Source organism: Sapajus apella, unplaced genomic scaffold (assembly GCF_009761245.1).
Source record: "Sapajus apella isolate SASKATOON/1434 unplaced genomic scaffold, GSC_monkey_1.0 scaffold33, whole genome shotgun sequence".
Taxonomy (NCBI): Eukaryota; Metazoa; Chordata; class Mammalia; order Primates; family Cebidae; genus Sapajus; species Sapajus apella.
The window spans coordinates 16,584,659-16,601,337 of NW_022436973.1; the positions used below are offsets into that span (position 1 = coordinate 16,584,659).

Sequence of the window (16,679 nt, forward strand, 5' to 3'; positions counted from 1 at the left end):
ATTTCACCAGCAATCCCTGCACATTCATTTCCCAGAAGGGGAAACTGAGGGTCAGAGAGCCATATGATACACTTACAGTTTCATAGTTAGTTGGTTGCAAAACAAGGACAAGAACTCAAGTCTGGTATTTCTCACTGTTCAATATTTTCCTATTCTTTGGGCAAGTGTTATTTCAGGGATTCGACTGCATTTGCCAAGAAAACCCGTGAGAAGTCCCAGTGGCCACCAGAACTTTAGTCTAAGTGGTAGAAGAAGGAGGGAGGGAAGAGTAATTTGCTTTTAATTCCCTGCAGGCTTCCCCTGTCCTGCAGACTTCCAAATATAAGACAAAGCAGATCTGCCCTGAAATCTGGCTTTGCCAGCCCAGAAACAATGTACAAACTACTGTGCCTTACCAAAAAATAAATAAATAAAAAGTAAAATTACAGCATATTCACTCACAGGAACTTCTGCAAAGGGTGTTCAGCCCTTATAATCATGAGTGCAAAGAAGCAAGCTGCCGCTCCTTGTTTCACAGGAAACTCGTGAGAGATTCATGAGCAGGTTTTGTGTTTTGTGGGAGGGTAGGAGGTGGGACACAGGTTAGTAATTAAAACGTTTACTTGATTTAACATATAATGTTTCTAAAGAATGTATTTAAAAATATAAAGACCGAGGTGCCTGTGTCTTTAGAACTGTACTCTTAGAGTGTACGAATCACATTTGGATTTCCAGCTGAGGGAAGAAATAGTGGTCACGACTCAGATGAGTTGGCCTTGCTTTGCACAGAATCCTAGAGGAGGCTAAGTGATGTTCTCATCTCCAGTAATAAAAGGAAGCACAAAACTTATGTAGGTCTTCAGATGGAGCAGAAATGAAAAGGGTCGTGTGTATGTGAGTTTATGCGCATTTGTGTGTGTGTGTTTGACACACAGTTTTACATTTTGTCCTAGAAAAAAAAAATGATTAATGTAGCCCACAGAAGAAAAACTCCTTCAGTGTTGTCCACCTACTTAATTTCCCTGTTAGCATGACAGGAATCAAGAATGTTATGCGTCTGTTGATGCTGTCCTCCACTCCCTACATTTAAGTGTTTTTTCCTGGAGCTGAGCAGATGAAACCCTGGGGTTGGGAGGTTGGGAAACAAAGCCAGACAAAAACCAAATATCCCCATTCTCCACCACAAAATTATAAAAACTGCCAGATATGGAGGCAGAATAATTTCTACCCTTGCCTGCAGATGAATGTGCCTTCAGGGAAGGAAGCTAGCTGGAGAAATTGTCACCATGTATTTGACTTTGCTCATTCCTGTGCTCTCCAGGAATCAGGCAGCCACCTGCTTGTGTCTTTGTATTGACCTACCACATCCGTTTCTTGCTGCAGCCACTAAGAAGCCCCAGCATAACAATCTCACAAGTTCATTAAGCATTTTCTGTATACCAGATACCTACCATGTTTTGTTGAGCCTCACGGATCTGTAAGGCAAGAATTCTTGACCCCTTTGTACACATGAAGAAACTGGGGTTTTGAGAGGCTCAGTGTGCCCACAGCAGAGCTGAGATCCAACTCTTTGGGCTTAAGCCTTTCACCAGGCATTGCATGCATTTCCGGTAGCACAGGGGCAGCTTCCGAGGGTGCAAAGCCTGAGACCTGCCTGATTATAAGCTCCTTTTAATACCTGAAGCAATGAAGTTGTATTAGCAGTTAATTAGCAATTAATTTCACAATTCAGTTGTGTCATCCCCTTTCACTCTGTGGCAAGGTCCACTACCTTGATATTACGAATATTTTGGACCTAGTAATTCTTTATTGTGGGAGGCTGTCCTGTACATCATGGGATGTTTAGCAGCATCCATGACCTCTCCACCACTAGCTGCCCATAGCATTTCTCCCTCACTCATGACAACCAAAATATACCCAGACACTGCCAAATGTCCTACAGGAAGAGGAGGGCAAACTTTGCCCAGTTAAGATCAACTGTTCAATAACTACCATTTATCATGCATGTTTTGACAGTTGTTAAGGGTGTAGGTTTTGAAGATAAACTGCCTGGGTTTGAGTCTTGACATTGCCACTTAGTAACTGGGTGAACAAGTTGCTTAACTGTGCCCCCACTTCTTTATCTACAACATAAGGATAAAGACAGCCCACGTCTCATTATAATGTATGAGGATTAAGTAAGTTAATAATCACAGCAGCTTAATTATTAATATGAGTAGTTTACACATCAGTCTACATGTGTAGCATGTAGATGAATGGTGGCAGTGATGTGAGGGTTACTGTGTTCCAAGCACCGTCCTAAGCATTTTGCAAACATGACCCAACTTAGCCTTCACAATTCCAGAAGAATTCAGGATCACCTCTGCTCTACAGGTGAGGAAGCTGAGACTCCAAATCTTTATGGACTTCCTCAAGTTTATAAAGGCAAATAAGTGAGTCAGGATTCAAAACTATGTCCCACTGACTCCAAAGTCTATGTGTTCCAGAATATTCTCATTTCCAGAAAAGATAATCCAGGAGCAGAAGGGTGGACATGAAGTCTACAGGCAGCCTCACCTTGCTTGTGAAGAATGGCTGATGACCGACGGGTAGATTTGCAGTGCCCATTGGAATGCTGCTTATTCTTCCTGTTCTTGGTAGGATGGAATCCTTGAGAAATTCCTTAATGTCACCCAGAGTGTAAACCGTGGGTAAATGTTGGAACTATAGGCTGTAAAGGAAGCGTTAGGTGCAGAAATCCCTAAGGCACTCACATGCATTTATTCAACCTTAAGTGATAGCCTTTCTGATTTTTTAAAAGATAATCCAGATTTTCTTACTGATTACAGAAAAATGTAAATTCTATAATGGATTCCCTTGATTCAACCCTTTACTAGCTGTATGATTTTCTCTTTGCTCCAGTTTCATCATCTGTAAAGTATTTCAGAACCTACTTTGAACTTGTCCAGAGGATTAACTAAGATTAATAAGCCTAAAGGAGCTAGCACATGGCAAGCACTCAGTGTTAGCCATTATTCCCAGGAATATTCTGGCTAGAAGACATATCACCCTATCGGCTAACACCAGCCACAGGAACGTTCTCTCTGTGCCATCTTTTACATATTTTCAAAATATGGGAACAAATTCTATCACTCTATGAAGGCTATAAGTGCAACTCTTCTCACTTTAGAAATGTGAGTCATAGAAGGCCAGAGTCGCAGAGTTGCTGTGTGACTTAAGGCCATGCGAAGCCTCAGAGACTGAGCTGGCCTGAGGACCCCAATACCACCCCAGTGATTACTCTCCTCTCTAGAATGGAAACAAAATTCTCAGACTTGCATGGAAGCCAGAGGCTAAACAAACAAGAACTGACATAACTATACATCTTCAATTAACCCCTGCACTTCACCCCTGCCATCTCTATAAGGCAGGAAAAGTGATCACAGCTGCAGCCTAGGACATCCCAAACAGATGGCCTAGTAAGAAGTTCTGAGTGAAGAATGAGGGATCTGCTAGGTGCAGTGGCTTATGCCCGTAACCTCAGTGCTTTGGAAAGTCAACATGGGAGGATCACTTGAGGTCAGGATTTCAAGACTAGCCTAGGCAACATAGTGAGATCAGATCTCTACAAAAGAATTTAAAAATTTTCTGGGAATGGTGGCACACACCTGTAGCCCTAGCTACTGGGGAGAGTAAGGCAATCCTTTGAGCCCAGGAGTTTCAGGTTGAAGTGAGTTATAATTATACTACTACACTCCAGCCTAGGCAACAGAGTAAGACCCTATCTCAAAAAAAAAAAAAAAAAAAAAAAAGATGGAAAGAAAACGATGGCGTGATTTTCCAGCATTCACTTCTGCAGTCAACAGTGCAATACATTTTCACTGCTTAGCTATCACTTTGCTTTCCCTGGAAGGAAAAAGCACTTGAACCAATGGGCCCAGTCTTCTTGCATCAATAATTGAATGATTCGCTGTTCTTTGTGGTACTTGCCATGCCCAGATTCAGCCATGGCTCCAACAACAAAACAGCAACTTCTTTTCTACTGAGGATTCCCTCAGAACTCCTTCCAGAGACCCATTCCGGGCTTGATGGGTTGTGAAACGACCGTGCTAGTGAAAGCTGATGGGCTGCACCAAAAATCTGAGAGGGAAAGAGAGAGGCATAATGGGTATGTTTAGATTTGTTTTCTTTCCCTATAGGCTCCTATAGGATGGCCATTAACGCTCTTAAACATACAAAGACGGACTGAGTGCACTATCTCTAAGGTCTGTTCCTTCTAATGGAGACTTTAGGTGTCCTTTGCATATGAATAGACACATCTTCCCATGAATACTCTTGCTATTCAAAGTAACTTGTATTTTGGTCATTATGAATGGATTTTCCCATTACCAAATTAAAAACAAAATGAATTTAACCTGGCGTTGTCCGTCCCTAGCTCTCCCAGATGCCCTGTCATATTTGAACAATATTCTAAGGAGACAAAAACAATCCCCAGAGGCAAAGAGTCCCTCCACATCGCTGCAGGTGATGACGGATTGCAGGTCAGTGTAATCTGCTGTGTCTCACTGCTCTGAAATAGAAGATGCATTCTTTGAGTTTGAAGCAGCAACCGTGAGGGGTTAGTTGGATATGCCAATTCAGAGGTGGAGGGAGAGCCTGGAATACCCGTGTGTTTGAGCTTGCACATCTCAGATTTGTTCGTGGCTTCATATAGCTAGGTTTTGCTTGTTTGTAGAGGGCATGAGTCGCTTGTCCAACCCTTAGAGATGGCCTATTAAAAAGTTCTGAGTGAAGAATGAGGGGTCTGGTAGGTAGGTGCAGTGGCTTATGCCTGTAACCCCAGTGCTTTGGAAGGTCAGCATGGGAGGATCACTTGAGGCCAGTGTGCATTTGCACAGCACAACCAGAAAGACAGAGGAGTCACAGGGTTTAATGAATCCCATTCCCCTAATTGTCAGTCTCTATTATGTCCCTGCAGAGAATGCGAGTTAATGATTCTCTCCAGAATTCTTACAAGCAGTTGTTTTCCCTTCCAAAGCCAAGGCTGGTCCTGTTAAATTTTCCTTTGAGTCAAGTCAGGACAATTTAAGATGTCCTTTCCATGCTCAGATAATAGAGGATTGCGATTCACTTTTATCTTGTGTTTGATTTATGGAGAGCAAGCAGCACCCAGCCTGGCGTTTTCATTTTTGAGATGAGCAGTCTCTTTTTTAAATTGTTTTCCAAAAAGGTGTATTGGAGCATCACATTCAGGTGCTGGAACCAGCTGCCTCCCACTCCTTGTAATTCGCCATCCTTTACGGAACATTCCAAGGTCCTCATTCTGTGGGCACAGACCCACACCATGGCCACGCCCACACACCCCAGTCCTGTGTGCTCCAGCCACGGCCTCCCTGCCCTCAGAACAGAGGGCCACAGTGACAAATAGGTGCTGCTGCAGGATTTTTATCCTTCTCTTCTTTCTCCCACCCTCTCTTCACCAAGCTTTTTTTTTTTTCCTCCAGCCTTGGCATAAAATGGTCAAATTATGTTCTACTGCAGAATTCAATTTCACAGTTCAGTTAGGTCCTTGATTACACTGCCAAATTCAGATTAATGTGCATTTAACTAACATGGATCAGGGGAATTCTGGCTGATAGCCAGCTGTAATCGGAGCAATTGATAGCTGTGTGGAGTTTTATGCCCTATCCACTCCAGCGTACCTCTGGTGAAATTGATTGATTAAATGAATTCATTGCTATAATTATTTGTAATTTTGATACATCACAAGCCTGTGTCTGACCCTATCCTTAGAGATGTTGAGCTTATTGTAGAAATGTAGCCTGGCTGAGTTGTTAACTGGGGATTATTTATTCCCTTATATAATACAACCTCTCTTTTTTGCTTTTTCTTTTTTGATCATGTTTGAATAGAGACATGACAAAGCACATTTCTTTAAGTATTAATTTATATGGTATACGAAAAAAGTGTCGGGAAGCTAAAAAACTAAGTATACGATATTAACCATTTCAAAAAAAAGAGGAAATCACAATCACGACTGCTTGTTCATTTTGTCAGTATTTCTAAAGATTCCTGTTGAGAGAATTTCTTCTTAAAATGTATCAAATTTTCAATGACAATTAAAGAGCTGGTAACCCTGCAGCTAAGCTGTTTAGCAGCTGGGTTATTATTTGCAAAACGATTGATCTGGTCTTCTCTCATTACATCATGCCATATGGAAATCGCCCTGAAAACTTTGCAGACCATGGTTTCTTTGTAAGGAGTTACTCCTTCACAAAATCACAGCCCTGTTCTCTTCGGAGGGGTGGGAAGAATGCCTTTGTTGTTTTTTCTCTAACATTGCAGTTTCCCACCCTTGCTCTGCACCCCGTGCCCTTGCTGTAAGGTCTGCAAGGGTAAATGATGTGCATAAATCTTTTGGAAATGCTTTGGATCATAGGTGATGAGAGATACACTGGATTTGCTTATTAACTATTGTTCCTTTCACTGGTCCAATTCCACTGCATTGTGGTTTCACTAAATAATCAGGTCCCAAATCCCTTTAACAATACCAAAGATAGTCTGCTTACATGGACTTCAAGCCTACTCATTTTTTTTCTAGAATATATTAATAAATCAAGTCATAGAAAAGGTTGCACAGCGTAAGCTGGACTGCTTTGCACATCTTTCTCACATGCATGAACATGTGTGTGTAAAACATTAAGGATGGACAAATTGATCATTTGTGGTTTCCCCCTTTCCAAATATAGGTACTATGAGAAAGACAATTTAGAATGGAATATTTACATAATTATGAAAATCCAAGAGTGATGTGAGAGGGCAAGGAGGCCTCATCACAGAAGAAAGCTTGCACTTTCTTCCTTGAAAAAACTTACAGAAGAAAGCCCGATTGGTGTTGTAACTTAATGCAAAGTTCCACTTTGACCAAAACAAAAAGGAAAATGATGAATGACGTACAATAGATAATCCACTCGTTTGGCTGTGATGACTATTCCTTTTTTTGTATATTTTGAGCTGATTTCTCTAAGCCAAAACTGTTCAAAACAAACAAGCCAAAAAAAAAAAAAAAAAAAAAAAAACAGAACAAAAAAATCCCTTGATTTGTCTTCCATCCCCTCTCTTAGACATTATCATCCATCATGTTCTGGTCCAATTCTTGCATTTTGCTCCAGGCTGCCTAGACATCTGGGCCCCCAGTGAAACACCCTAACCAGGTTTTATCTCTGTGATTGTCACTTCCTGCTCTGCCCGCCTCTGTTCAGACCACATCCCCCACTCATCATTGATGCCTGTCTCTGTGAATTTTCAAGGACCCAAGTACTGAAACAACTCTGTCTGGATTTGAATCCCAGTTCTCCTTTCTTTGTAGCTTTGGGACCTTTGCATGACCTACTTAAATCCACTGTGCCTCAGTCTTCTTACCTGTAAAATGGAGGAATTACAGAGCCTATTTAATTGTCCAACTTGAGGTTTACATGCAAGAATATACATAGTGTGCTTAGAACAGTCCCTGGCATGTAAAAGCACTCAACAAATACCAAACACCATTATTCTTATAAATATTTGTTACTACTGCAAGGATATTCTTCTAACATAGCGGTCGCTTGACGGAAGAGGCCCCACGATGGCTCCTAGGAGAACCCCTGTGCATTTTAATGAGGAGAGAATGGCCAGCTGTGTTGACTCACACCCGCAATCCCAGCACTTTGGGAGGCTGAGTTGGGTGGATCACCTGAGGTCAGGAGTTCTAGACCAGCCTGACCAATATGGAGAAACCCTATCTCTTCTAAAAATACAAAATTAGCCAGAGTGATTACATGCCTGTAATCCCAGCTACTCAGGAGGCTGAGGAAGGAGAATCGCCTGAACCCGGGAGACGGAAGTTGCAGTGAGTTGAGATCGTGCCATTGTATTCCAGCCTGGGCAACAAAAGCAAAACTGTCTCAAAAAAAAAAAAAAAAAAAAAGAGAGTGCCCAGCCCTACCTTGATTATACAGATCAGGGAGGTGACAATGAATGTTGGAAATGCCAAGGTAGGCAAGGGAGCAGGCCTGTGGGCCAGCGTGCTGGATGCCCTCCCACTGGGAGTGAAGGACTGACCTGGGCAAGCGAACTAGGTTATGTCATCCCCTTGGAAGTGTGGAGCTGTTTGCCCTGGATTCCTTGGGGGTTCAGCGACTTGGTGGCCCCAGATGAGATCACCCATGCATTTCTCCTTCATGAAATCAGTGATTTGTCCTCTAAGGAAAGACCACATGTTCCCTCACTTGAAATGAACAATTCATTCTCCTTTGATGGGTGGTGCCTTGGGTTTGGTTCAAAAAATTGTCTCTTATGTTGAGGCTGTTCCTCAACCCCTGCTTTTTTAAAAGTCTGCACCTCTTACCAGCAGCCATGAAAGACAACAGCACCTTTTTGTCTCGCAGCCTAATTTTGAAGATAGTTAGCTCCCAGCAGAGCTCTGCAGTCCGTCTTTGCCTGGAATTTTTCCCCTCGGTGCGGGCAGGCTTCTTTATGCCGCATGCCAGCTGTTAAGGGGGGACTCTGATAATGCTGCTGACAGGTGATAAGGAAGAAAAGTGGCCTAAATTAGTGCAAAGCGGTGTTTGTGATTCCTGCAGAATGCAGCTTTCCCATTTTTAATGTATCTTCAGAGATCAGTTATAAGTGCTATGGGGAATGAATTCAATTTCATTGAAAGTATAGGAGCAAGTACACCAAGGAAGACACAGGTGATAATGGCATGTGATGGCTCCCAGGACACACTTTCAGAAATAAAAGCCAAAGACCCTATCTCTCTTCACAACCTGGCCTTGCTGACTAGCCTAGACTTGATTAACCTGGAGCTTATTAAAGGAAGAATCCAGTTGTTTAACTTACACTTAGCGTTCCCCTTTCCATCATACACACATGCACAAGCACACACACACGTTTTCTTTGTTTAGCACAAATACAGAGGCTTTGAAAATAATCAGCTTGTTTTTTAATATTTTAACTATACATTGTTAATTACATTACAACTAAAGACACCTTGTCTTATTGCTTTGAGGATTAATGTATAGGAATATATATATGTATGTACCACAGGTACATTGTATGTCTTCAATAAATGCTGGATAGTTTGATAATATTACAGTTATTATTTATTTTATTTTGCATTCTCATTACTGTGCTAAGTACTTTATATAACAATAACATCAAGTAGAACTTCTTGGCCAGTCATTGTTTGAATACTTTCATGTGTTTTGTCCTTTAGAGTTCACGGTGACCTAAGGAAGTATTATTATTACTCCATTTTACGGAAAAGGAAACTAAGACTCAGAGAGGCTGATTTGACTAAAATTATCAGAGTCAGAATTCATTCCTGTGCCCCTTGAAAGCATGTGTTCTCTCTGCAACCAGGGCAGGAGGGCAGCTTAGCAGCTGCCCTGGTTCCTGCTGGTTGGTGCCAAGGCTATCTGAGTGGTGAATTCACTTAGCAGAGTGTGGTGTTTTTGAGGCTGGAAGGGCTGCATTGCTGAATGTTCAGCAGGCCAGGCAGTATCATTGTAGAACCAATGGACAGTGCAGGAGAACTGTGCCTGGTGCTATGGTAGCAATTTTAAAAGGCCACTATGTACAGCTCTTGCTCCACGATGTGATAGAATAAGCATCTTCTCATGCAATGCGATGGGCAGGAGCTTGAAACACCTGCTTGCCTCTACCATGTCACCAGATCCAATGAGCAACATGCCCCATCCCACTTCTCAGTGGCATTTGACAGGGTTCATTAGTCCTTCCTCCTTGAAATAGTTTCCTCCCTTGGCTCCAAGACACCTTGCTTCCTTAGTTTCCTTCCTACAGCACTGGTCACTCCTTCTCTGCTCCTTTTTGCAAGATCCCTCTGCTCTTTCTGGTATCTAGACATTGGGGTCCTCAGACCATTTCTTACACATTCAGCATCATGGCTTTTAATATGAACTAAGCACTGATGACTCGCAGATTCATGTTTTAGCCTTAACTCTTCCCTGGACTTGGAGCATGTCAAAGTCTCCTAAGTGACACTTCCACAAGGATGTCCAATGACTCTCTCAAACTTAACATGGCTGACAGAACTCTTAATTTTCCCCCATGTACTAGCTATCAATATTGCTGCATAACAAATTATTCCAAAACTTTATGGCTTAAAACAAACTGCCTCGTGAAGCAATAAAATAGTGCTGTTCAACTAATTAACCCCAAAACTTAAATAACAAATATTTCACAGTTTCTGTAGGTCACAAATTGAGAGGGCTTAGCTGATTGGTTCTGTCTTGGGATCTCACCTTGACTGCATCTGACATCTTGACTGCAACTGAATGAGGATAAAAGCAAGATCCTTCTCCTAGGAGGGGTGGTTTGAGCAGAGGGAGTGGCACATGCAGGATTCTGAGGCAGATCCAGGCTTAGTGTTTAAGGAACAGCAGAGAGGCTAAGGTATAGTGGAGAGGGTCAGCTAAGGAAGATGGATTGAGAAGCTGCTAGGGGGCAGATCATGAAGACCTTGGTTGCATGAGGTTGCAGTCAAGATGTCAACCAGGGATACAGTCCTCTGAAAGATCACCTGGGCTTGAAGGATCCACCTCCAGAATGACTCATATGGCTGTTTGGCAGAAGGCTTTAATTTCTAGCTAGCTCTTAGCAGGAGCCCTCAGTTTCTTGCCATGTGGACCTCTCCATTTTATTATCATTACTATTTGTGAGACAGGGTTTCACTTGTCACCCAGGCTGGGGTGCAGTGATGCAATCATAGCTCACTGCGGCCTTGAACTACTGGGCTCAAGTGATCCTTCAGCTTTAGCCTCCCAAAGCTCTGGGATTATTGGCATGAGCCATCGCACCCAGCCCTTCCAAAGGATTCTGGCTGGTGAAAGCCAAAATAAATGATCTGAGTAAGTGACCAAAGGAGCTTGCCATCATCTCTGCCTTATTCTTTGATCACTCAGATTGACCCCGATGCAGTGTAGAAGGGGACTACACAGGAATATGAATGTCAGGAGGCATAGGTCACTGAGCAATCTTGGAAGTACAATCAACAAATCTTTTCTGAGAAGCTTCTATGTATCCAGCACTGTGTTGTCATCAGGATCTTCCAAAACAGAGTGCATTGATGGATTGGCATTTTCTGCCCTGGGCAAGGAGCATGCCATTCCAGGAGTGGCCAGAGCTCCTTCCTGATTCTTTCCAGGAAGTGACGGCTGGACCTACACATAGTATCATATACCAGTGATCGCCTTGCTGGCTCGCCCATTCTCCTCCACTAAATCTCCTCATCCCACTTATCCAAGTCAGAGTGGATATTCTTTTCTGGGGTCTCTTTGGGGTCTAGCCTCATTTTCATTTCACACATCCCCTGCAAAGTCTGGTCACTCTCAATTATATTTGTTCTTATTTGGTGAGAATATTGTACATGTTCACCCTGTGGTTCACACCACTTAGCACAGGGAATCACCCTGTGGTTCACACCACTTAGCACAGGGAGTTCACACTGTGTTATACGTATGTTCATAGAACACACCATAGGATCACACTCCTGTACCTACATCTGCTGTGTTATATGTATGTTATATGTACACGTCCATACCACCCTCTAGTATGTGAGTTCAGAAGCATGGGAAAAGGCCTCCTACCACTGAAATGTCTCCCCAAAATGCTAGCTGAAAACTAATGTCCTTTAATGAGGGACAAGATTTTTCATTCCTGAACAAGAAAATAGGGCTTAACCAGCAAGTACACCTTGGATAAGACACAAGAGCTAACCTGCTGCTGTGGTACACGTGCACCAGAGAAGGTCCTTCCCTAGATGTGGCCGGTTCTGTTGGTGCCCCAGCCAGATCCTCCCATCTCCCCCTGGTGATCCTCATTCTGCCAGCTGTCAGTCAGCTCACTCACCACCCGGCTGTGGCATTCAGATCTAGCATGTGAATATTCTCTATCCATGTCTGTCTTCCCAGGTGGATTACGATCGAGCACAGATGGTCCTCAGCCCTCCACTGTCAGGGTCTGACACCTACCCCAGGGGCCCTGCCAAACTACCTCAAAGTCAAAGCAAAGCAGGCTATTCCTCAAGCAGCCACCAGTACCCAGCTGTGTACCACAAAGCCACCTTGTACCACCACCCTTCCCTGCAGAGCAGTTCGCAGTACATCTCCACGGCTTCCTACCTGAGCTCCCTCAGCCTCTCATCCAGCACCTACCCGCCACCCAGCTGGGGCTCCTCCTCTGACCAGCAGCCCTCCAGGGTGTCCCATGAACAGTTTCGGGCAGCCCTGCAGCTGGTGGTCAGCCCAGGAGACCCCAGGGAATACTTGGACAACTTTATCAAAATCGGGGAAGGCTCAACCGGCATCGTGTGCATCGCCACCGAGAAACACACAGGGAAACAAGTTGCAGTGAAGAAAATGGACCTCCGGAAGCAACAGAGACGGGAACTGCTTTTTAATGAGGTAAAGGGTGTGTTTGGGTCATCCTTTCTCTCCTTTGTAACATTTATTTCCCATTTCAAAAGTTATGCACATGTACATTTTAGGACATTAGAAAAGCACTAGAAATATAAAGACTTAAATAGCGTCCCCTGTAATATTTCCTTCTAGTCTTTTTTTCTATGCACATATGGCTGTTACCTCTATAAAGTACTTCATGTGTATCAGCCGCTGTACTAAGCATTAATCTAGCTTGATCCTCACAACAGAAAGATGTTATCGCCATTTTAACAAGGAAACCTGGACTCAAACAGGTAAAGAGACCAGCCCAGGGTCATGCAGCAGGTTGACTGCAGAGCTAGGACTTGAATCTGTCTAGCAGATTCTAAGTCTCATGCTACACTGTATCTATGTGGGTATGTATATATTTTCCACTATTGTGATATCATCATATACCCTCCATAAACAATTTTTAAAACAATAGATCAGGGTCAGTTTACCAGTGGACTGTCGCTCTTTAGGAACGTTAAAATATTTTTTCCTAATTATAAAAATAATGATTTATTTCTGTAGAGTATATGGAAAGTAAAAAGTCCCACAAAAATCCCCCAGTCAAGGAATTGCCTACATTAATATTTCAGTGTTTCTTTTCTATATTTTTCTATTTACAAATTTCTTTCATTTGGGATAATCCTCTATATATGTAGTTTGGTTTTCAATTATTATTAACAGGAATACTAATAAAATTAATATCAAATAAAATATATTGACATATATTTATTACTGTAAAGTAAATTTAATGACCATTTTAATGGCCTTTTAATCTTTAATCATATATGTGTATCAAATTTATTAAACCAGTCTCTGATTTAATAAATATGAGGTAACTTTATGTAGTTTTGTGACTTTCTAAATTTCATTTAATGTTAACATTAATACTAATAAAATTAACATTTAATAAAATATATAGGCATATATATTACTTATTTTTATTAATATAATATGAAATATATTAACATACTCTATTAACTGCATGCCAAAACACAATTTTAATGACTTAATAATATTCTATCATATATATGTATTATATTTAAAACTCGTATCTGATTTATATTGTTTCCAATTTGTCAGTTTTATTGTTTTGCAGTGAGTGTTGTTACACATATGTCTTTGGCTTCATATCTGATTATTTTCTTAGATTTCTAGAAGTAGGATGAACACATCAAATGACATGTAATTTTTTTTAGAGAAGTGGTATGCACTGTTAATTTCTAGAAAGCTTGTACCAATTTAGACTCTCACCAACAATACTTTTTCACCTTCAGTAGCACCATTTATATTGTCATGTTATCTCTGTTCATCTGCTAGACATGAATAAAACTTACAGTTTTCATTAGTACTTTTATTACTAGTGTGGCTAAATTTAATTTTATGTGGTTATAGGCCATTTTTATTTCTTCACTGAATCATATGTCCTGTAAACAGTTTTCAGTTGGGGTACTAGCATTTGTTTTATAGATGCATTAAGAGCTATTGATATGTTAAGAAATCAACCCATCTTGGTATATTTGTTGTACTTTAAGATTTACCTTCCACTTTCTCATTTACCTTTTAAACTTATCACTTAAGAAATCTAAAATAGGAAGGGAAACATGAGTAATTATGTTAGAAAACACATCAAGTATTTTGCAGTAATATTCTTTTAGTAATTTTATAAGAGCATTGTGGGGAAAGATAAGTTTTTGTGGATGAGAGCTCTAAGCCATAAAGATATCAAGTCAGGATATCAGTGTTAGATGTCAGTCTCCAGTACAGCGTGCACAATCCACCTTCTGACTCCCAGAACAATCTATGGCTGCTTGACCTCTTTGCGTTTCTATTGTAAGCACTCCTATTCTTTGAGAAGTAGGCAGAAGGTATTTGATCCATAAACAGGCACTGTGCGAATGCGCTCAGCTGCAATTCTGAACTCTGTTTATCACGGAGGCTCATGTGAAACCCCCAGTGGCCTCCACACATCTCCAGCTCACACGGGTGCTTATTTCTCACACATGCTCCAAATCTCACAGAGTTCCAGGTGAGTGGGCTTCAGCATCTTCCCAGTCCACCATTCCTGACTTCTGGAATTTATTTTTCGAACCACAATGCCAGAACTCGCAGAGCAATATGAGGTGGATAAACAATTCTGTAATTTATTATTAACACTAATTCTGAAAACTCCAGTGGAAACAGCCATAGGGCAGCAATTTCTGGAAGCTCTCTCCAGCAAGCAGGCTCCTTAGCCTTTTTTATGCCTATGCCATATTTATCTTCAATATATATTCTTTGAATTCAGCCCAACTATCTCTCAGGTTCAACCCATACCTTCTTCTAAGGAGAATTTAAGTTGGTCTTGTATGGCTCCAGTTTTAATAGCTTACTTCATTCACTTATGGGACTCATTCCCTCACTTACTATGAGTTGGTGACCCTTGGCTAGGATAGCCAGCAGAAGACTGTGAACACTGCATTCTAAAGGAGACCCTTAGGGATATCTGATCATATCCCTGCAGGCAGTCAACCAGACTCCCTCTTCTGAATGCAAATCTTGCTTTTGTTCTGACTGTTTTCCTTACTCTCTCTGTGTCTCTCCAATGTCTGGGGGACCTGTCATTTTCTCTCAAATTTGGTACCTTGATTCCATTCATTTCTACTAGCTACCCTTGATGCTTTTTGTCTATCATAGATTTCTGAATAAAATTCCCCACAATCAGTACCTCTCAATCAGTTTACTTACAGTTGTAGTTGTGTCCACAAGAGAACAAAAAGCAACTTCATCTTCACAAGTCAAAAGTATCTTTCCCGTTCATCCAGGTCGTAATCATGCGGGATTACCACCATGACAATGTGGTTGACATGTACAACAGCTACCTTGTTGGCGATGAGCTCTGGGTGGTCATGGAGTTTCTAGAAGGTGGTGCCTTGACAGACATCGTGACTCACACCAGGTAAGCTTCTTTATTATCCAGATAATTCTTATCATTATTCTCCAGGATTATTCCAGATAATGTTTCTTATTCTTCTCCAGGATAAAGCCTCAGTGACTATGAACTCTTCATAAGTTGCGGGCACTTTGGAGTCAGGGAATATGACTACCCTTTACCCCACATTCCCCAGAAGGCCCATTACACTATCAGGCATGTATAGTTCATTCATTTGGTTAATGTTCTCCTGCCCTCATAAGGGCATTAATACCCATCGATTTAAAATAAGCAACCGGCTAAGAATGAAGCTTTCGTGGCAAATAATAGAATTTCCCATCACCTATATAGATTTCTAAAGCTGAATTTCATTCTCCCAAGTTACCCTACCGCTGCTGCATGCTAAGATCACCAAGGATACCGGGCGAAGGAGGGAGCAGGGAGAGTATCAGTCGAAGTTTTGTATCAGAATAATGAATCTACATGGCACAGAGAAATTCTTCAATTCTGTTTTAAAATATTCTTGCAAGTAACAATGGTTAATTACCAGCCTATCGCTTCAGCTATTTGCCTCCCTGATGTGCCAGTTCCAGCCATTTTATTAAATATTTATTGAGGACCTTTTATGTGCCAGGCTCTTTTGCAAGTGCTGGAGATGCAGACGATAGAAATGAATATGGCTCAGCTATATCCCCTCAGGGACATCACTAATGAGAAATACATGATAATATCAGTGCAAAATTAGGAATATATATATGTGTAGCATAGAAGAATATCTAAATGTCTCTATTAGAGTCAAGAAAGATTCCTATTTAATATCAGGTGTCATCTGAGATGGATTTTGAGAGATGAATAGGAGTTTACTAAGAGGGCAAGTGGGAGGAAAAGGACATTGAAGGCAGTGAAGAGAATATGTGCCTCTTCAATTTCAGTGCCCATATACATCATTGTGGATCTTATCAAAATGCATATCCTGACTCACTAGAGAGGGATGTAAGACTACATTTATAGCTAACTCCCAGGCAATGCCAATGCTGCTGGTTCATGAACCATACTTAGAGAAGCAAGGTTCTACAGAATAGACATATGAAATAGCATGTTACATTTGGGAAACTTTAGCCTTGGTCTTCATCGTAAATAAAATGCCAAAATGTTAAGAAAGGGTTGTCATGAGGAAGAGGTATCGAGTGTTAGCTGATGTTATTGAAATGCCACCTGAATCAAAAGTGGATCCAGGTATATAATATGTGGAAAGCAAGGTAACAGGAAAGCACGGGAAAACTCTGTGAGGGAAAAACATGCTGCTTTTTCTCCACTAAGTT

General features: G+C 41.5%; 1 protein-coding gene across 2 annotated transcripts in view; it reads left to right on the plus strand.

Annotated features, from left to right (window-relative positions):
• PAK5 (p21 (RAC1) activated kinase 5) overlaps positions 1-16,679 on the plus strand; it is a 288,323-nt gene that overhangs the window by 247,810 nt on the left and 23,834 nt on the right. For both annotated transcript variants that reach the window (XM_032295426.1, XM_032295427.1), the window contains 2 exons: positions 11,931-12,422; positions 15,251-15,384. In XM_032295426.1, the coding sequence (XP_032151317.1) occupies positions 11,931-12,422; positions 15,251-15,384 (626 nt within the window). The remainder of the gene's footprint in view (positions 1-11,930; positions 12,423-15,250; positions 15,385-16,679) is intronic.